Raw genomic sequence first — 21896 nt, 5'->3', positions numbered from 1 at the left:
AAGATTGAGAGGTCAGGAAGGGCTTTTTATGTTTTGGTTTTTGGGCTACGACCAGCAGTGCTCAGAGTTTACTCTTGGCTCTGTGCTCATGGATCACTCCTGGCAGGTGCACAGGGGTGGGGGGTGGCCCTATGGGATGCCAAGGATCGAATCCAGGTTGGTTGGCCATGTGAAAGGCAAGCACTCTACCTGCTGTGCTACCTCTGGCCACAAGAAGGGCTTTTGGATAAAAAAATATTTGAGAAAACAGACAAATTTAGTGAGGTCAAACAAGTATCCAGTAGAACAGAATTCTAAGCTTGAAGAACAGCAAATATGAAACCTTAAAATCAAGAGTATAGGAGCCAGAGTGATAGCACAGCAGTAGTGCGTTTACTTTGCATGCTGCCTACCCGGGATGGATCCAGGTTCAATCCCAGCATCCCATGTGGAATCTGCAAGAGAGATTTCTGAATACAGAGCCAGGAGTAACCCCTGAGCACCACTGGGTGTCCCCCCCCCCCCAAAAAAAAAGCAAGAGTTTGGTTAGCCTATGAGAAAACAGAAGGACAGTTTCTAATTGAACCAAAAGGCTGGTAAAGATGAGATTAGAGATCATTAATTTTCAGCCAATGACCTGAAATTTTTTGCAGAGCAGAACAAGAAGTACCAGAAAGTTTTTTAAAAAACTGAGTTGAAGATTTTATCTTAGTTTCAGAAAGACTGCTATAGAGTTACTGCTATTGAATATACTCAGCATAAAGCACAAGGAGAAGGAGGCTAGGCTAGGAAGAGATAACATGGCAAAGGCAGGGAGAGCACTAAGTTAATTCATGCTAAGAGTTGAAATGATCTAGATCAAGAAGCAAACATAAGAATAAAAAAAAAAACTAAAAGAAATGATCTAGATCAAGGTTGTAACTAAAAGGATACTGAAAAAGGAAGAAGTTTTGAGGTTGAACTTAGTGGAGATAGAGAATGCTTATTTTTAAAAGTTGTATGAGTGGGTTCAGGAGATAGTACTGAAGTTACAGTGCACGATCAGAATGTGTCATACCAAGGTTCAGTCACCAATACCATATGGACTCCTGATTATCACTGGGTTTGACTTGGGAGGGACCTGAGCACTATCAGGGTGGCCCTACTGGGCCCTGGCACCTAAGAAGCAGAGTAGCATAACATCCTTGGGCCCTACTAATAAAATGTCAGCTCAACAGTCAGGTCTCACTAGGTATTCACCCCTGCATGCCTGAACAATAACCACGACAACAACAACATATCACTTGAGAGGCCCTACCACACACACAAAATGTTGTACAGGTGATTTTCATCCAATCTCCTTTCCCTGACAGAACTATTTTATTTCTTAGTAGCCTACTTAAAGCATTCAAATTATTAAGTAGTGGATCCTGTTAAGAACCTAAGCATCCTATTTCCAGGGCTCAAAACTTATTTCAATTGTTAAACTCAGAAAATTTTGTTCCATTAATGTGACTGTTTTTTAAAAAAAAGTCTATCAGAAAAATACTCTACTAAACTCTCAGAAAGCCAGCATATCTTTTATTTATTTATTTATTTTTTGGTTTTTGGGCCACACTCAGTGATGATCAGGGGTTACTCCTGGCTACGTGCTCAGAAATCACTCCTGGCTTCGGGGACCATATGGGACACCAGGGATAGAATCGAGGTCCATCCTGGGTCAGCCATGTGCAAGACAAATGCCCTACCGCTATCGCTCTGGTCCCAAGTCAGCATATCTTAATGAATTCCCACAAAAATATATTATGGGGTCAGAGAAAGATATAAGGGGCTAGAGAGTATGCTTTTATTACAAAAGGCCCAGATTTCATCCCCAGCACTAGACATGGCCTCCTCTCCACTCCATATACCACAAAGAATGAACCGTGAGCACCGTGGCAAAAAAAGTTCTTGAGTATAGCTAATATGTAATATTTAATATAAAATATAATATTTAATATTTATATATTACAAGGCAATCCTCCAATAATTTCACCAAATATCAACTTACTAAATTATTTCCACTTGTTTATATATTTCAATTGTTAGTATGTTAGAGTTTTGATAGAACTAGGGCACATGTAATATAATATAAATACTGTGATGAATATCAATTATATATAGTGTTAAGAATGTGCTTAATACTGTTCTCTCTTAATCTTGTTAGATTTTTTTTATGAGAAAAACAAGGATAAGTGCTATAATTACAAAGAAAACTATGTGCTTAAAGCCAGTATCACAAGTTTTGGAATCTCTGATATAATATTAAGAATCTCTGTTAAGAATTATACTCAATTCTTTCTTTTGGGGGGGGTCCACACCCAGCAGCGCTCAAGGGTTACTCCTGGCTCTGTGCTCAGAAATCACTCCTGGCAGGCTCAGGAGACCATCTGGGATGCCAGGATTTGAATCACCATCCTTCTGCATGCAAGGCAAACATCCTACCTCCATGCTATCTCTCCGGCCCCTATATTCAACTCTTAACCTTGCAAATGTGTCTGCCAAGGAAATAGGTTGGGGAGTGGAAGGGAATCCATAGTCAATGGTGGAGGGATGTAGACATTGGTGATAGAATGGCAAAAGAACACTATAAGCCTAAATTCTATTGTCAACAACTTTGTAAATCAAGATGTCTAAATTAAAAAATGAAAAGAAGAATATAGTGAAAAAACTAAACCACCTTACACTTATTAAAAACACTATTCAACACAATGTTTACTGAACTTTAATTCCTATTTTAATCTTCTTTTTTTTTCTTTTTTCTTTTTTTTTTTTTGGGGGACACACCCGGCGTTGCTCAGGGGTTACTCCTGGCTGTCTGCTCAGAAATAGCTCCTGGCAGGCACGGGGGACCATATGGGACACCGGGATTCAAACCAACCACCTTTGGTCCTGGATCGGCTGCTTGCAAGGCAAACACCGCTGTGCTATCTCTCCGGGCCCCTATTTTAATCTTCTAATTATTAAGTTTCATGGGAAAGTAACAAAAACCTGTCTAATTCCTTATGTGCATCAATCATGTAGATCACTTTTTAAAGCTTAATATAACTTCTGGATTTTTTGGGGGGGAGGAAGAGAAGGAAGTAAAAGAGGAAGAGATAAAAGAGGAGGAGGTGGAGGAGCTATGTGCCAACAAAAAAAATTAATGAAAGCTTAGAAAAAGAAGTGTTTATGGAACTGAGTATTAATTTTCAATGAATGAGAGGTCAGGAAGGGCTTTTTATGTTTTGGTTTTTGGGCTACATCTGGCAGTGCTCAGAGTTTACTCTTGGCTCTGTGCTCATGGATCACTCTTGGCAGGCGTAGGGGGGAGGGGGTCCCTGTGGGATGCCGAGGATCGAATGCAGGTTGGCCATGTGAAAGGCCAGATATTCTGATCTTAGAAGTCAGATGGTATAAAAAAAATAAAAGAATAAGCAAAAAGTACTCAACATCCTCTATCTAAGTACACCCAAATTAGCATCTGAATGTTTTCTTCCAGTCCTTAGTTACATTAATTCAGAAGTATTTTCACCATACATATATGTTGGGCAACCACCACAGAACCTATTTTCACTGAGTATTTTGTAAATACTACCCATGACACAAGAGCATACAAAGTGCAAAACATGTAAAATTATCTCTGTAGATCTCATGATCTTCTTCTTTGTAGAAAATCCTAGAGTTCACAAAAAAAAAAAAAAAAAAGAATTCTAAAAATTTGACACAAAACTGCAGAACACAAAACCAAAACAAAAGTTTCAGTTATGGAGGTCAGGAATATGCCTCAAAACACTGGTGCAAGTGTTTTGCATTAAGGAACCTTGGTTTTATCCCCAGAAGTCACATGGTTCCCGTCACCTCCAATCTGTTACATATTTATACACTCACAATGTAAAAACAGAAAGGAAATTAAGAAAGTAATTCTACTTATAATAATATCAAAAATAGTGCCGGAGACATAGCATGGAGGTAGAGCATTTGCCTTGCACGCAGAAGGACGGTGGTTCAAATCCCGGCATCCCATATGGTTCTCCGAGCCTGCCGGGAGTGATTTCTGAGCACAGAGCCAGGAGTAACCCCTGAGCGCTGCCGGGTGTAACCCAAAAACAAAAACATCAAAAATAATAAAGTACTTTGGAATGAACTTAACCTTAGAAGTCATTTATGTTATCTGATGGTCAGGGATTGGAAGACATATTTAAATACGATGCTCAGAATGCCAATTGGCTCCCCAAGCCTGCGGGAGTAACCTCAGAGCACCACTGGGTATGGCCCCAAAATCACAAATAAGTAAAAGACCTGGGGATGTAACTTAGAGTAGAGCACTTGCCCTTCATGTGTGAGGCTTTGGGTTAAATCCACAGAACCATAAAAATATAGAACAGAGAGGTTGGCATGATAGTACAGTGGTTAAGGCACTTGCATTTTATGAGGCCAAGCCAGGTTCAATGCCCAGGTTCCACTGAGCACTGCCAGGAGTGATTCCTGAATGCAGAGCCAGAAGTAACTCCTGAACACCATCAGATATGACTCAAAAACAAAACAAAAATTTATTTAAAAAAAATACCAGGATCCATAGTGATAGTAGAGTAAGTGGATAGAGCGCTTGCCTTGAACATAGCTAGTTCAGGTTTGATGCCTTGTATTCCATAACGTCTCTCAAGCACCACCAAGAGTTAATTATTGCATGTAGATCCAGGGGTAACCTGTAAGCATCGCTAGATGTGACCCAACAACAATAACAAAGAACAAAGTAAAAAATGGGGGGTTGGGGCTGGAGTGGTGGTGCAAGCAGTAAGGCATCTGCCTTGTCCGCACTAGCCTAGGAGGTCCAAATGCCCAGCATCCCATATTATCCCCCAAGCTTGGAACGATTTCTGAGTGCATAGCCAGGAGTGACTCCTGAGTGTCACCAGGTGTGGCCCAAAAACCCAAAAAAATAAAGGGCAGGGTGTGAAGAAGATAATTCCTCAAAGAAGGCACACCACTGGCACTCAGGACTGACTCCTGGCTCTTTACTCAGGGATCACACTTATTGGAGTATGACTCAAGTCAGCCATGTGCAAAGCAAACACCTTATCAGCTTGAACTACGTATCTTGGGCACATTATTTTAAAGTTGTTATTAGCCTTAGGATGAACTTCAAAACCAATCATTTTAATAAAATATTAAATACAATTAAATTGCCATGGGCAAAAAATATAATAAAATTTAGGAAGATAGAATTATTATCTAATATTAATCTATTTTAATTAAGATAAAATTATTAGTTTGGGATTTACTTTACTGTTTTTGTTTTTGTTTGGTTTTTGGGCCACAACTGATGACCTTTAGGGGTTACTCCTGGCTATGCACTCAGAAATCGCTCCTGGCTTGGGGGACCATATGGGATGCTGGTGGATGGAACTACAGTCTGTCCATCCTAGGCTAGTGCACGTAAAGCAGACGTCTTACCACTTGTGCCACCGCTCTGGCCCCTAATTTATTCTTTTATTCAACACAAAGAAGTATTGTAATATTATACTGGCTTTAGTGGATTTTTAATAGTAAATTTAAGAATTATTTTTAAATAGCTATATATAATTATTTGAAGTATATTATTTTAATGTTGAAAGATTTATGACATATTACATCATTCACATATTTTTTAAGTTTGTTCCGAAAAGAAGCAAAACATCTATTTAATGTTCTACTGAAAACTGACAATACTGCATAAAATTTGGCATGAAAATCTAATCAAACTTTTTAAATGTGAAGAACAAAAAAGACTCGAACATTCAAATAAAATGAAAACTACATAAATGTATATCAGTAACAAAGTCCTTAACTAAAGCACAAATGATAAAAATGAAGCTAAAATTTATATTTAAAATATAAGAAAAACTTGTTTTACTTTCTAATTGTAATTTTGTGATTGTTATGCACTTATTATTTATGCACTAATTGTTATGCACTAATTATAATTTGTTTATTTACCATTGATTATGCATCAAAATCTGAAGATAACTTTATTAAGCCTTAAAAGATATATTAAAGTCAATATATTTCAGTGTTTCTTTGCACTGATTTAACAGATAGCTGGTTTAGAATTATATTTAGACACAAAAAGAGAATACTTGCCAATATATAGAAAAATCTCTTTTAAACTGATTGATCAATGGAAAATATAAACTAACTTGAAATAATAACAAATGAGATGGGCACTAACTTTATTTAGCTAAGCCTACATCTGAATAATTGTTTTATTAGAAGTATCACATCCATAAATAATACAGAATCAAAGAATCCTAGGAAAGGAGGTGAAAAAACAAATAAGTAAAGCAAAAGTTTTAAGACAAAAAACAAAACAAAACAGGTAAACTAACAGAAGTTTGGCATTGCGAGATGAAACGATCGAAGTAACTATCTGGTAACTAGAGCTGTCAGTGGTAATTATTTCACAGTATGTACCAATAGCTAATCTCTATACTACAAACCTGAAACTAATGTTATTTGTTGCTTAGACGGCAATTAAAAATTACTGACTACCCCTAGGATGCAATGAATACTTTTCTAATCAAATTCTCATAAAAGTTAAAACTGAAATTCAAATAATTTACTATAAGCTTGACAGAAAGTTTACATGTACAGTGTCTTCCAGTTTTAGAATGTGAATTTAACAATAAAGCTATCACATCAAACTCACTATCAACACCCAATGGAATTCCATATAATCACACTGGAGATATATCGCTTACTGACCCAACAACAGAGGGAGACTACATTGGGAAAGAAGGGAAGCAAAATGCTATTAAACCAACAAGTGTTTGGAAATTGATGGCATCAATACATACCAGGCTCCAATTTGATAATTTTTACTGCAGCCAACTCTCCTGTGTGTATATTCCGTGCCTAAAATAAAAATTAAAAAAAATTAAGGTTTGTTAACTATATAAAACATCCCTGGTATTATGTTCATTAGCTGATTAACAATTATATTTTCAAGAAAGCATAAACATTAATAAAATCTTTACTCATTTCCCTTTAACAAAAAAAACCTGAAAACGCACACAAACATCTTCAGTCCCACCACTCAAAAATAGCTTCTATAGGTTGTGTTTATATGTATATGTAGATATGTAGATATGCATATGTATATAGCTGTGTTTAAGTGTCAGAAAACCTGCCTTGCAGGACTGAGGGTGAAAGTTTTTTTTTTTTTTTTTTTGGTTTTTGGGTCACACCCGGCAGTGCTCAGGGCTTACTCCTGGCTCTACGCTCAGAAATCACTCCTGGCAGGCTCAGGAGACCACATGAGATGCCGGGATTTGAACCACCATCCTGCATGCAAGGCAAACGCCTTACCTCCATGCTATCTCTCCGGCCCCTGAAAGATTAATTCTTAACATCACCCTCTATGCTGAGTAATGATCGCAGTGGCACAGTCATCTATGATTTCCATAGCCACATCAAAGTATATTACTTCTGTGGCAACACAACTAAAGTATACGAGCATCACAACCACAAGCATGAGCACTGCAACCAAGGGTGCAATCCCTCAGCACTGAAACTATCAGAAAATAGTTACTAATGAAAATGTTGGGATACTTTCTAGAAGTCTTATTTTGTACTTGGTTAATATTTAATTTTAGAACAGCAACATAAATTAACAGAATAAAGGTCACATATCACAAATCTACATCTAATATATTCAACTCTAGAAAATGGAAATCTTCCACAAACAGGTATAGGACAAGAATGTTCACTCTCACCACTATTAGATATGTTGGAATTGCTAACAAGAACAATTAGACAAGAAAGAGGAACATGGGGCCCGGAGAGATAGCACAGTGGCGTTTGCCTTGCAAGGAGCTGAACCAGGACCAAAGGTGGTTGGTTCGAATCCCGGTGTCCCATATGGTCCCCCGTGCCTGCCAGGAGCTATTTCTGAGCAGACAGCCAGGAGTAACCCCTGAGTACCACCGGGTGTGGCCCAAAAACCAAAAACCAAAAAAAAAAAAAAAAAAAAAGAAAAGAAAAGAAAAAAAAGAAAGAGGAACAAAGGGATTTTAATGGGAAAGAAATAGTAAACCTCCACAATTTGTTGATGACAAGATAATATATACAGAAATATGTCAAGACTCTATTAAACATGAGAAACAGGCTACATGATCAGTATACAAAAATTTTATTGCATTTCTTTCTTTAGTTTTCTTTTGGGATTCTGGGTCACACTCGACCGTGCTCAGGGGTTGCTCTTGGTTCTGCACTCAGAAATTACTCCTGGGGCCGGTGAGGTCGCACTAAAGGTAAGGTGTCTGCCTTGCAAGCACTAGCCAAAGAAGGACCGAGGTTCGATCCCCCAGCGTCCCATATGGTTCCCCCAAGCCAGGGGCAATTCCTGAGCACTTAACCAGGAGTAACCACTGAGCATCAAATGGGTGTGGCCCAAACAACAACAACAACAACAACAACAAAAGAAATTACTCCTGGTGGGCTCAAGGGAACCATATGGCTTGCTGAGGACCAAACCAGATCAGTCCGTGCAAGGCAAATGCCCTACCAGCTGTGCTATCTGCTGTATGTCTATATGTAAACAATGAACTAGAAGACAAAGAAATCAAGAGACTGGAGAGTGCATGCATTAGATAGAGTGCCTTGTACAAGGCCATTTGGTTCACTCCCTGGTACCACAAATGATCTCCTAAGTACTGCCAGGAATATTATCTGAACAGAGTCAGGAGTAAGCCCTCAGTATAACCAGGTATGGTCCCCAAAATAAACAACAATAACTAAAGCAAAACAAACAACTCCACTTCCTGAAGATTTAGTTTTGTGTAGTAATCTAATAAAGAAGGTAAAGGATACGTACAACAAAAACAATGAGTTTGTTGAAAGATCTAAACGACAGCAAAGAAATGGAAACATATGTCATACTCATGGACTGAAAAAAAATTAATGTTGTTAAAGCTAATCCATCCGAAACAATATTTTAGTGCAATCCTTATGCTATTCTTTGCAGTGGTCCTCAAACTACAGCCCGTGGGGCACATACAGTATTTGTTCCCATTTTGCTTCTTCACTTGAAAATGCATAGAAATTTGTTCATAATTTTTGTTTTTACTATAGTCCAGTCCTCCAACGGCCTGAGGGACAGTGAACTGGCCCTCTGTTTAAAAAGCTTGAGGACGGCCAGGGCAGTGGCGCTAGAGGTAAGGTGTCTGCCTTGCCAGCGCTAGCCTAGGATGGACCAAGGTTTGATCCCCCGGCGTCCCATATGGTCCCCCAAGCCAGGAATGACTTCTGAGTACATAGCCAGGAGTAACCCCTGAGCGTCACAGGGTGTGGCCCAAAAACCAAAAAAAAAAAAAAAAAAAAAAAGCTTGAGGACCCCTGCTTTAAGAAAACAATATTACTGAGACTTATATGGAATTACAATAAACCCCAGTTAAGTCAAAGGAATCTCAAGAAAAAGAATGCCTCTTGAGCATGCCCCCTTCAACTTTAAAATACAAACTATATTTTAAAATACAAAGATAAAATACAAACTACAAAACTGTAGTAATCAAAATAGCTTAGTATCAAAATAAACAGAAACACCAATCAAAGGAATCAAATTAAGATCCCCAAAACAAGTCCAGACATATGTAGAAAGTTAATTTAAGACAAATGAGACAAGGGCCTTAAAATAGAGGAAGGGACATTATCTTCAACAAATAGTCTAAGGAAATCCGGATACAACACATCCAACACAAAAAGAATTAGATATAAAACCTAAAAGCCAGACAATAAACAGAAAATACAAGTAATGCATTACCATATTATTGGCTTCATAATGTCTGAAAATTCTAGAGGCAAGGGGAACACAAAAGCAGAAATAAGTGGGATTATATAACATTAAAAACCTCTACATTACAAAAGAGACTTATTAAAATAAAATGTAAACACATCCGATGGAAGGGAGAAAATATATACATATCCGATATCTATGAAGGGATATATATATACTATCTATACTATGGAACTCAACAATAAATCATTAAAAAATAAATGGAAGGACTTAAACAGACACTTATTCAAAGGTGACATAAAAACAGATGTTCAAGAGACACACAAAAGTACTCAATATAACTTACTACTGGGGAAACACAAATTAAAAACCATAATGAGCTCTTTTTTTTTTTAACTCCCTCCTCCATAATGATCTCTTTAACTCCTACATTAAAGAGAATGAATAAAATCAACATAATAAATATATTTATCAATCAATCATATAAATATATATATTTATTATTTATTTTACAGAAACACTTGCTGGAAAAGGTACTTAAAGAACTCAGACTGTAGGTAGGAATGTAAACTGGCCTGGCCTCTATGGAAAACTGGGTATGGGAATTTTCTCAAAATACTAAAAACGAATCTACCATTGACCCAACAATTTCACTCCTACATATCTACCCAGATAAAATAAAGACTAATTTAAAAATATTTTTTCACTTCTATATTATTGAAGCTCTATTTATTATTATTATACCCAATATAAGGAAGCAACCCAAGTTCTCAACAACTTAATAGAGAACATAGTGCATACATAACAAGGCATACATAAAAAAGATGAAATATATCCAGTTGCATCAACAAAGAAGAAACTAGAAGGGTTCATTCTAAATGTAGTTAAGTCGGAAGAAAAAAAATTGGATGATTTCACTCATTTTTATGACATGCAGAATTAAAGCAAAGGAACAGACAAAAATGAATATATTCTGACAGCAGAGCGAAGTTATCAGAGGACGAAGATAACTGGGGTTCAATGAACTGTAATGGAGAAATACTGGCACTTTGATGATGTGTGCAATATGGTAACAGATGCTTCAAGAGGTGTGAAACTGAAGTAAAACGTGCAGTTCAAGAAGTCAATGCTACTTTAATTTTTTAAAAAGATGAAATTTTGCCATCTACAAAGTCCAGGATAAACCTGGAGAAATTACGTTAAATAAGGTTAATTCAGAAAAAGAGACAAATATCAGCTGATACTATTTGTATGAGATATACAGAAATAAAGCAAGGAGCAGGCAAAAATATATGTATACTTTCCTTTTCAGAGTGGGGAGACACACCTGGAATGCTCAGGGAACCTTGTGTAGTGGCAGGCAAGTGCCTTACCTCCTATACTACCTCTCAGATTCAAAGTAAATCAAAACAAATCCTTGGTTTCATATTGCAGGGCTGAGGTTACCAGAGGAAGAAGAGGGAGGAGTCCAAAAGACATAGTGAACAAACTTGGTATTTTGCTAGTAAGATTGGTTTGGTGTGTTGGAAAGGAGTTCATTTAACCAATGAATCACAATGAGTTCATCTTAAGGTAAAAAGCAAGGAGGCAGAACTCTTTACCACCTTTCAGCATCATCTCCTTCTACCAGCTGAACACTTCACTCTACCATTGACATTGCCTCTTCCCTTTTCTATTACCCAGACCCCTCTGTGGCATGTTTCCTACTGAATGCCAGTTCTCATGTTCCCTGCTTCCACTGTCTTTCATATTCATTATTCTACCATTATGTATCATTATTTCTGCATATGGGCAGATGGGGTTTGGGGCACTGGTGGAGCAAAGTGGACACTAGTGATGGGATTGGTGTGGAAACGTTTTTTGGTCTGAAGCCCAATCATAAATAACTCTGTAATTTTACAGTGACTAAATTAAAAAAATAAAAGCAAGGAGATATTTATTTATTAATGTCTAGAGGGAACACAACTAGGCAAACTGGTCCGAAGTCATAGACCCAAAGAGGGGTACAGAACACTTTAAAGGGGTGCTTTTCTGGAAACCTAACAAACTTGTGAGAAAAAGAGACAGAAGAGGAATTTCTAGACTGATTACATTGTGGTTATAATCAAGGCAGAGGGCACATCACAGGACTATCATGAGTACCTATTGCTAGAAATCTTTGTTTTTAATATACTGCTTAAGTTTTAAATAGTTGTCTATCACAACTGCCCCTACTTTATCTTTCCCCTGCCTAGGTAATCAAGTAGTTTGGCCCTTCTGTTCTGATCAGCTTTATGACTTATGACCTATTAATCAATCTCTGGCCACTTCCTAGAATGGGTCATTCCGAATTCCTGCCTCTAGCTACCAGCTTATGTTTTGAACTTTCCCATAAGATAAGGCATTTCTTAATTCAAAGAGTACATGAAGAGAAGAGTAAAGCTGCAATTTAAATCTTATATATCACAGGTGATAATATACATTTGAAGATAGAACCCACACTGTGAAAACATAAACTACATTGTTGTAAATCATAGTTATCTCAAAAAAAAAAAAAAAACCACTCACGGGCCAGAGAGATAGCATGGAGGAAAGGCATTTGTCTTACATGCACTATGTCAGTGGTTTGAATCCCGGCATCCCATTTGGTCCCTGAGCCTGCCAGGAGTGATTTCTGGGCATAGAGCCAGGAGGAACCCCTGAGCGCTGCTGGGTGTAACCCAAAATAAAAAAAAATAAAAATAAATAAAAGAAAGCATAGAGTTTGGGGCCTGAGAGACAGCATGAAGGTAAGGCATTTGCCTTGCATGCAGAAGGTTGGTGGTTGAAATCCTGGCATCCCATATGGTCCTCCAAGCCTGCCAGGAGTGATTTCTGAGCTTAGAGCCAGGAGGAACCCCTGAGCGCTGCCGGGTGTGACCCAAAAATAAAAACAAAAAACAAACAAGAAAACCACTCACAATTTTTATATATTTCAATTATAGTCATAGTTTATTAAAGAATGGGGCCAGAGAAATAGTACACCAGGTTAAGGTATTTGCCACTCATGCAGTCAACTTGAATTTGATCCCTGGCACCTTATATGGTCTCATGAGCCGCTCCATTAGTATCCCTGAACACAGAACCAGGAAAAAGCCTAAACTCGGCCAGGTATAGCTCCAACAATGCCATACATTTTAATTCGAAATAAAAAATATCATCTGTATTTTACTACCCTTGGACAAAGGTTGTGTTTGATTTGAGGATAAAGGACCTTGGTTCAAGGATATAGAATCAAGGCACAGCACTGAAGTTGCATGTATTAGGTCCTGAAGTCAATCCTCAGCACTTCCACACACATATAAAATAATTGTGTTTGCCTTGCATTGTCTTGCAGTTCTAAAGTTATCAAGCATTTTAATCTCTCTTGAATTACAGAAAGTTACGTGTATGTGGATTTAGGTTTTATATCATTCGATGTTTCACAAGCATTGCAAACATGGCAAGAGATTACAGAGTAAGTCATAAATGACCTCCTGGGAATCTTGTTCAGTGGGCTAAAAACTGCTTTTGAGGGTAGATTGCATAATAATGACAGCAAGTACATTTGCATCACTTAAGGTTTGGTGACTATCACTTTCACTTCTTTATTTATCGAAGTTAATTTATTTCTTTATCTATTTTAATAAAAACTCAGAAAAGTAAGCGACTTGTCCAAGGCCATTCTACTCACAGGACTCAGTGAGGGTTTAAAGAACTATATTCTAATGTCAAGGCAGCTTTCCAGAATTCTTTCAGACAGAAGCTCCTGCAGGGTCTCACCCACAGGGGAAACCAGAGAAACCAGTGACTGTCTACAGCAGCCTGGGGAATGTGGTGTAACAGCATTTGGAGGTGCAGCTGAGGAAGAAGCTGCACCCTCCCCCTCAAGGAGGGAAGAGGAGTCTAGAGAGAACTGGGGCTGAGCTCTCCAGGGACAATAGGCATGAGGTGGGACCAATAGCAACAGCAACAGCAAGGAGTCCAAAGCCTGCATGGATGCATAGCACCTACAAGGAGCAGGTGTGAGCAGGGAATGGAGCCTTCACCTGGGGGCAAGTAGCAACACCACCATGTCCTTAGGGCTGAGAAGTTAGTTCATCAGCAGTTGCAGTCCCTCCCATTTGTTTCTGACAAAAGGGTAAGGCATGTTTCAACATTTGGAGAGAGACAAGACACAGCAAATACTTCCCAGATGGCTGCAGAAGGCCACAGGGACACACAGAATACAGGTGTCTTGGGAATAGATCCAACTTGATTCACTAGGTCAACCTGAACTGGGAAAGCGGCAAGACACATGTGTGAATGTTAGTGCCCTAAGGGGAAACAGGCTCACAGGTCAGTCAGACCTGTGAAGGAATTCAGACACAGAAACAAGCTGGGGCAGAAACTCAGGCACTGAGCAGTTTGCAAAGCACAAGTCACTGACCCTACCCGCCAGTGAGTCCTTCCCAATAGAAACACTTGAGTTCTCCGATCATTCCTGATGGAAGCCTCATATCCCAGGGTTAATAAACTTGGCTCACAGCCATCCCTAGCCTCGTACAAGTCCAAGTCATCTGGCTACATTTGTTCATGCACTTCAAAACTGTGGAAATGGCATTCATAGTAGCTAGAATCAGTGGATCATAGACATCAGTCCAAGGTTGTAAATGGAGACAATGGAATATTGCTTGAGTCATTTAGTATCTCTGGCCTTACCTTCCCAAGAAGGAATAATGAAAAAAAAAAAACCTGAAAGAGTAAATTAATACAATTAACACAATCAGCAACTAAAGAAAGTTTAATACAAAAAAGGTGAAAGAAATGTAAAAATTAAAGAAACTTGTTCAAGCAGAAATGAAGCTACAGAACATTGTAGCAAGGGGCTAGAGTGGTGGCGCAAGAGGCGCATGCACTAACCTCGAACAGACAGTGGTTCAATCTCCTGGCAACCCATATGGTCCCCCAACCCAGGAGTGATTTCTGAGCGCATAGCCAGGAGTAACCCCTGAGTGTCACTGGATGTGGCCCAGAAACCAAAACCAAAACAACAACAAAAAAAGAATATTGTAGCAAAATTTGAAAGAAATAGAAATAGAAACTTAAATGAGTAACCCCAAGGCCCAGATATATGACATTATTAATAGAAAAGAAGTCATAGGAAAGATAGCTTAAAAGTGTGAAGAAAAGTTAGACATATTTGACAGCATGAAAAGGAACAACCTCTACATTATAGGAATAATAACATAAAAGAGAGAAAGGGAAAATGAACATTGCTAGTGGAAGTAATAATAGCTGAGAAAGTCATGCACACTGATCCAGGAGGCACAAGAGTTACAAACAAATTAAACCAAACAAAAAACCACCCCCACACCAAGAATCAAAGACAAAGTTCCTCGAAACAGCAGGAGAGAAGCAGAGACTCACTCACATATAAAAGAAGCCCTAATCAGATTTGTCAAACAGAAGTTCTACAAGCAAGGAAATAATGGTAAATATTCAAAGTACTGAATGAAAAGAACCACTAACCATGAATACTCTACCTACCACATTATCATTCAAGCTTTTGAAGACTAGATAGAAACATTCGCAGACAAGTAACAGCTGAGGACAGCTGCTGCACGGAAGCCAAATCTACAAGAAATACTTAATGGTATTCTATAAAAAGCAAGGAAACCCTAATCAGAAGCACAAAGATACACAGTTGAAAAATAAGGGAAGGGGCATATTTAATCAGTTTGAGTGTTAGATGTAATTGCTTTAAATCTGAAGTAAGGCATGAGCATAGAATTTCAGATGTGAACTGAAGGTAACTTCTAAAGAACAACAGAGGTAGCAAGAAGATGCACACAAAGAAGCAGCTTGTATGTAAAGACCATATGAGCACAGTCTCAGAAGCTGTGATGTTTTCATTTTCATTCTCTCTTCTCTTTCTCTGCTCCTTTTATTAAAGGAAAGGAGGAGGGGAGACCACTATCAAAATCCATCCAGGTGGAGAAAACAAGGCAAAAGGAACATCGAATTTCAAACAAATTTCAACACTCCTTATCTTCATAGAAATAGAACAACAAATTTCCTTTCGCCAGTAATTACTCTAAATGTCAGTGGATTGAAATACCTTATCAACAGTAGCTGGGTGAAAATCCAACCTTCTACTGCTTACAAGAGACACAGGACTTGGAATCTCATGATAAACACAGGACAAGTCAAAAAAAAAACAAAAAACAAAAACAAAAAAAACACAATCCGTAAGGCAAACAGTAAACTTCAGAGATGGCTATTCTTGTACCAGACTAAATAGCATTCAAACTAAAGAAGGTAGTAAGAGATAGAAATAGGTATTACATTCTGACCAAGAGATCAATAGTTTATGAAAGTTTTCACCTTTTTAAATATATACACAACAAATGAAGGGTCAGCAAAGTTCACAATGCAATTGCAAACGAACCCGAGGAGTTAAACTGACAGGAACAAGAAAGTAGTGGAGGGGCCGGGCGGTGGCGCTAAAGGTAAGGTGCCTGCCTTACCTGCGCTAGCCTAGGACGGACCGCGGTTCGATCCCCGGCGTCCCATATGGTCCCCCAAGCCAGGAGCGACTTCTGAGCGCATAGCCAGGAGTCCCCTGAGCGTCACCAGGTGTGGCCCAAAAACCAAAAAAAAAAAAAAAAAAAAGAAAGTAGTGGAGACTTTAACACCACACTCTCATCTGAATGGTTGGAACAATCAACCAGACAGAAAAATCACTAAGTAAACAAGAACCTTATGAAGAATTGAAGAAACTGGGATTATAAAAATATACAGGTCCTACACCCTAAAAAGTCCAATAGACATTTGCCTGCAGTGCACATGAAATAGTCTCAATGATAAAATATATGCTGGAACATAATAAAACTAATTATCCAATTAAGTCATGATAATAGAAATCAAGTCCCTTTTCAAACTACAATGACATAAAAATAGGAAATGAACCATAAAAAGAAAGCTGGAAAATGTATAAACATCTGGAAACTAAACAATATACTGTTGAATAACTATTGGGTCAAAGGAGACACCAGAGAAGAAATAAAAAGATTACTCGAAATGAACAAGATTGAAGACAAAGAACTATATTGAAGATTATAGAACCTATAGAACCCAGTAAAAACAGTACTAAAAGGAAACTGAAAGTAATGCAGGCTTACATTAGTAAACAAGCTAAAAAGGTCAAATTTTATAACCTCAACTCACATCTTGACAAATTAGAAGAACAAATAAAACCAAAAGTAGAAGAAAATAATAAAAGCAGAAATCAGTGATATAGAGATCAAAAAGACAATACAAAGAATCTATGAACCAGAAGCTGGTTTGTTTGCTTGTTTGATTTTAATTAACAAAATCGACAAACTCTTGGCTATATTTATGGAGAACAAAAGAGAAAACTTCAAAAAACTGGATCAGAGATTAAGAAAAGACATTACAAGATATTTCAGAAATACTAAAAATTCTAAGAGGTTATTAGGAATAACTGTATTACTACTAAACTGGAGAGACTAGAAAAAAAATGGATGAATGTTTAGAATCATACAACCTCCCCAAAATGAGCAAACAGAAAACATGAACAGTACAATCAGAGTAAAGAAATTAAAACAACAGGGCCAGAGAGAGAACACAGTAGTAGGGCATTTGCCTTGCAAGCGGCGACCTAGGACTGGCGTTGGTTTGGATCCTGGCATTCCAGATGGTCCCCCGAGCCTGCCAGGAACTATTTCTGAGCACAGAGCCAGGAGTAACTCCTGAGCACGCGCGCGCGCGCACACACACACACACACACACACACACACACACACACACACACACACACACAATTAAAAATTAAAACAACAATAATAAATCTCCCCCAAGTGGCCAAAGTAATAGTACAGCAGGTAGGGCACTTATCTTATTTAGGTTTAATCCCTTATACCTCCCAACATCCTGACCCCACCAGATCTGATCCCTGGGAGAGACCCAGGAATAAGCCCTGAGAACCATTGGGTGTGGCCAAAAATAAAAAAGAAGAAGAAGGAGGAGGAGGAGGAGGAGGAGGAGGAGGAGGAGGAGGAGGAGGAGGAGGAGGAGGAGGAGGAGGAGGAGGAGGAGGAGGAGGAACAAGGAAAAAAAGCAAAAAGTAAAGAAAAAAAAATCTCCTCTCAAATAAGAGTGCAGATCCAGGTGAGTTTACTAGTGAGTTCTATCAAAACATATCATCTATATTCTTCAAGCTCTTTTTTTTTTTTGGTTTTTGGGTCACACCCGGTAGTGCACAGGGGTTATTCCTGGCTCCAGGCTCAGAAATTGCTCCTGGCAGGCACGGGGGACCATATGGGGTGCCGGGATTCGAACCGATGACCTCCTGCATGAAAGGCAAACGCCTTACCTCCATGCTATCTCTCCAGCCCCATTCTTCAAGCTCTTACAGGAAATAAAATAAGAATACTTTCTAAAAAACAGCTTTTATAATGCCAGTATTATCCTAATCCCAAAAGCAGAAATACACTACTTAAAAAGAAAATGATAGATCAATACCCTGATAAACTTCAATTAAAAAAAAAAACTCAATAGAATCCTAGCAAATCCATACGAAAGGGATATAAATATTTGTTCATCATCACTTATTATCAGGGAAATGCAAATGAGAACAATGAGTTACTATCTCATACCAGTGAAAAAGGCCTGTATTTTAAAAAACAAAAGAGCAAAACACAATGGAATAAAAAAGATCCTTATTATTGTTGGGGATATGGTGAAAAGGAACTGCACTCACCAGTAGTGGGAATGCTGTCTGGTTTAGCTTTTGGAAAATAATATGGAGAATTCTCAAAAAAATTTAAAAGTAACCTATTGATTCTCCTCCTTGGCATCTCTCCCAAGAACGATAAATCATTAACACATGAAAAAATTATATATACACCTAACTTCAGTACAGCATTATTAACAGCCAAAATCTGGAAACAACCCAAGAAACCAATGACAGATGAATACACACACACACACACACACACACACACACACACACACAAATATACAGGAATACACTCTGATATATTAAATCCTACCTTTTGCTGTCACTGTGATATCGACAGAATTAGAGTTAAGTTCAGTGAAATAAATCAGAGGAAGAATAGCAATTACCAGATGATCTCTGTGTGATATATAGAGAAACAAAGCAAGGGGAACAGATAGTATTCAGAGATAATAAACTCTTAAATATTGACTACAGAACTGAGGCTACCAAGCTGTTTTGTGTATGGGGTACAGGGTGGAGAAAAAGATTTAGAAGGGACCTAAGAACAATGGTGGAAAATCATTAACACTTCAGTGGTAATGGAAATGCAACAATTTTGGATAACAAACACATAAATAGTAGTGCTACTGTAACCAATTTACCTCAAATAAATACAACAATAATAAAATAAAATTCATCTTCTGGGAGACAGTTTATATAAAATTATATAAGACTCAACTCATTCTCTTACAGGTTTTACATCCAAATCTAGAAAACACCCAGACAAAAATCTAGACATGCATGTCTGTATGTCACTACAAAGGGACATGGGTCCCCAAGAGCAAGAGCAGCCATGAGATTGGCCTACATCAGCCGGATATGTGTCAAAGAATAAACTTCAGCCTGCCTACCAGGGGAGATGGCTGCTTATAAGGCCGAAAGAAATTTCTTACCCAAACAAACTCTCAACACCTTACTGGCAGTGGGGAAGACACTGGAAAGAAGCACTAGAGACTACAAAAGAAACCATGGTAAAGCGACACAAAAACCCTACCATGACTTGTGGGTGAAGACTAAAACCCTGCAGACCCAATCAGTACTAATGCCTAGAAGACCTCTTTGAAATGGAATTCAGACAGGAAATGCATAGAATATTCAAGGGTCTAAAAGAAACAATGGAACTTACTGCCAGTAAAACACAGGAGAATATGAGAGTAGAAATGAGAAAAATACAAACAGAAATGTCAGAATTCGGGCCCGGAGAGATAGCACAGCGGTGTTTGCCTTGCAAGCAGCCGATCCAGGACCAAAGGTGGTTGGTTCGAATCCGCAAGCAGCCGATCCAGGACCAAAGGTGGTTGGTTCGAATCCCGGTGTCCCATATGGTCCCCCGTGCTTGCCAGGAGCTATTTCTGAGCAGACAGCCAGGAGTAACCCCTGAGCAAAGCCGGGTGTGGCCCAAAAACAAACAAACAAAAAAAAAGTCAGAACTGGTAAGTGAAATGAAAAATTCATTGGAAGGAAGTCTTCACCAACAGAGTTAACAGCTGCTGAGGACAGAACCAGGAAGCTTCAGAAAATCTCCAGACAATAGCAGAAGATGGGAAAAAAGTCAAAAGAAATAGAAGATGAAAAAAATCTGCAAAATAAACGAACAGACAACAGTAAAAAAATTCACAGAATAAATTCAACAGAAACAACATAATAATCATTGGGGTCCCAGAAAGCCCAAAAAGAAAACCCCTATGAAGAAGCAACAGTCAAAACATCATTGCTGAGAAGTTCCCAGAGCTGAAGAGTGCCTGCACCCATATCTGGATGCCCAAATAGTATCATCAAATAAGAGACCCAAAAAAATGTCAGTACAATCCCTCTTTCCCTTTCTCCCAACTGCACATTGAAGCATCTTGCTGGAGGTTTCAGAGAGGCAATACAGGAGGTTATGGTACTTGTCTTTCACACAGATGACCCATGTCTGATTCCAGGTACCCCATATGGTTTCCCTAGCACCACCAGGAATGATCTCCCCCAAGCATCGCTGGGTTTGACACAAAAACCAAAACAAGAAAACCCCAAACACATTTTGGAATCTTACAAGAAACAAAAATATCTATGGACATCAGATCAATAAATATTAGAAATATTTACACAGAAAAATTAGCATTTAAGTATAAAAGTATACTACAAAAGAATAGCATACCTATACTCATATATACAGTGAACCATTCCAAGTTCTAAAATTCAGGTAAGAAATGCAATGTTTAGCTCTTATGACAGTGATAGACGATGACACAGTTCCAAAAAAAAAAATATCTTCAGGCTATTCATTACTCCAGTTTTACTAGAGAGAATGCACTGGGCAATGCACTTACAAAGTCACTGCAAGCCAAAGAAAAATGCAAGTGTATACTTCCTAATTACAGATTATCAAGCAAATGCCAACAACACGAAAAGATTAAATATCTCTTCTAGGAGTTTGGAACAATTAATTCTGGTTTTAATCAGTTTAGTCAGAAACAAATGATCTAGTCTACAGTTTGAAAACACCATGCTCATTCAGGTATATTCACCAAACCCTGCCCTCCACTTCTCTCCCCCTTAGCACTGCTAATTCAGATGAGAATCCTATGTAGAAATGCCCTCTAGAAGATATCCCCTCCTGATATTCCAAAATTGGAGCGTTTTCTTCTTAGTTCTAAACATGATTCTTTGAAGTATGTTTTCTGTCCCAGGGTACATACTCTATAAATTTATATTAGTAGATAGCTATGATTATAGGAAGGTTCTTACTCTCTTTACCGAAAAACTTAAAATGTTACTCCTCCATGTTTAGGAAAAGCTATAAAAAATTAACACAATTTAGAATGGTAATGGTTTTCTTTTTTTGTGCTGATCTTTACAACTACAAATAAAAACATTTTGAAGAAAATATATTTATATTACTACACTATCCATAAAAGTTCCAAATAAAAGATCAGACTTCCCTCTCCCAATCTCATTCCTTTGAGGTAAATACTATCAATAGTTTAAAGCAGTGATTCTACTCTTCTTTGTCCTTCTTCCTCTTCTCCTCCTCCTCCTCTCTCTCTCTTTGTCCTTCTTCCTCTTCTCCTTTTCCTTCTCCTCTTCCTTCATTCTTTCTTCTTTGTCCTCTTCCTTCTTCATCCTTTCTTCTCATTGTCTGTGTTTCTATGTCTTTGTCTCTCTCTCTGTGTCTCCCCCCTCCCCTCCCCTTCCCTCCTCTTCTCTTCCTCCTCCTCCTCCTCCTCTCTCTCTCTTTGTCCTTCTTCCTCTTCTCCTTTTCCTTCTCCTCTTCCTTCATTCTTTCTTCTTTGTCCTCTTCCTTCTTCATCCTTTCTTCTTCTCATTGTCTGTGTTTCTATGTGTCTTTGTTTCTCTCTCTCTGTGTCTCTCCCCTCCCCTCCC

At 38.3% G+C, this 21896-nt stretch overlaps 1 protein-coding gene across 2 annotated transcripts in view; it reads right to left on the bottom strand.

Moving 5' to 3' along the window:
- MAP4K5 (mitogen-activated protein kinase kinase kinase kinase 5) overlaps positions 1 to 21896 on the bottom strand; it is a 110303-nt gene that overhangs the window by 62691 nt on the left and 25716 nt on the right. For both annotated transcript variants that reach the window (XM_049767044.1, XM_049767053.1), the window contains exon 2: positions 6813 to 6870. In XM_049767044.1, the coding sequence (XP_049623001.1) occupies positions 6813 to 6870 (58 nt within the window). The remainder of the gene's footprint in view (positions 1 to 6812; positions 6871 to 21896) is intronic.

The sequence above is a fragment of the Suncus etruscus genome, chromosome 2 (assembly GCF_024139225.1).
Source record: "Suncus etruscus isolate mSunEtr1 chromosome 2, mSunEtr1.pri.cur, whole genome shotgun sequence".
In the NCBI taxonomy this organism is placed as follows: domain Eukaryota; kingdom Metazoa; phylum Chordata; class Mammalia; order Eulipotyphla; family Soricidae; genus Suncus; species Suncus etruscus.
The sequence above is the reverse complement of the archived record's forward strand: the minus strand, read 5'-3'. Positions and strand labels throughout refer to the sequence as shown.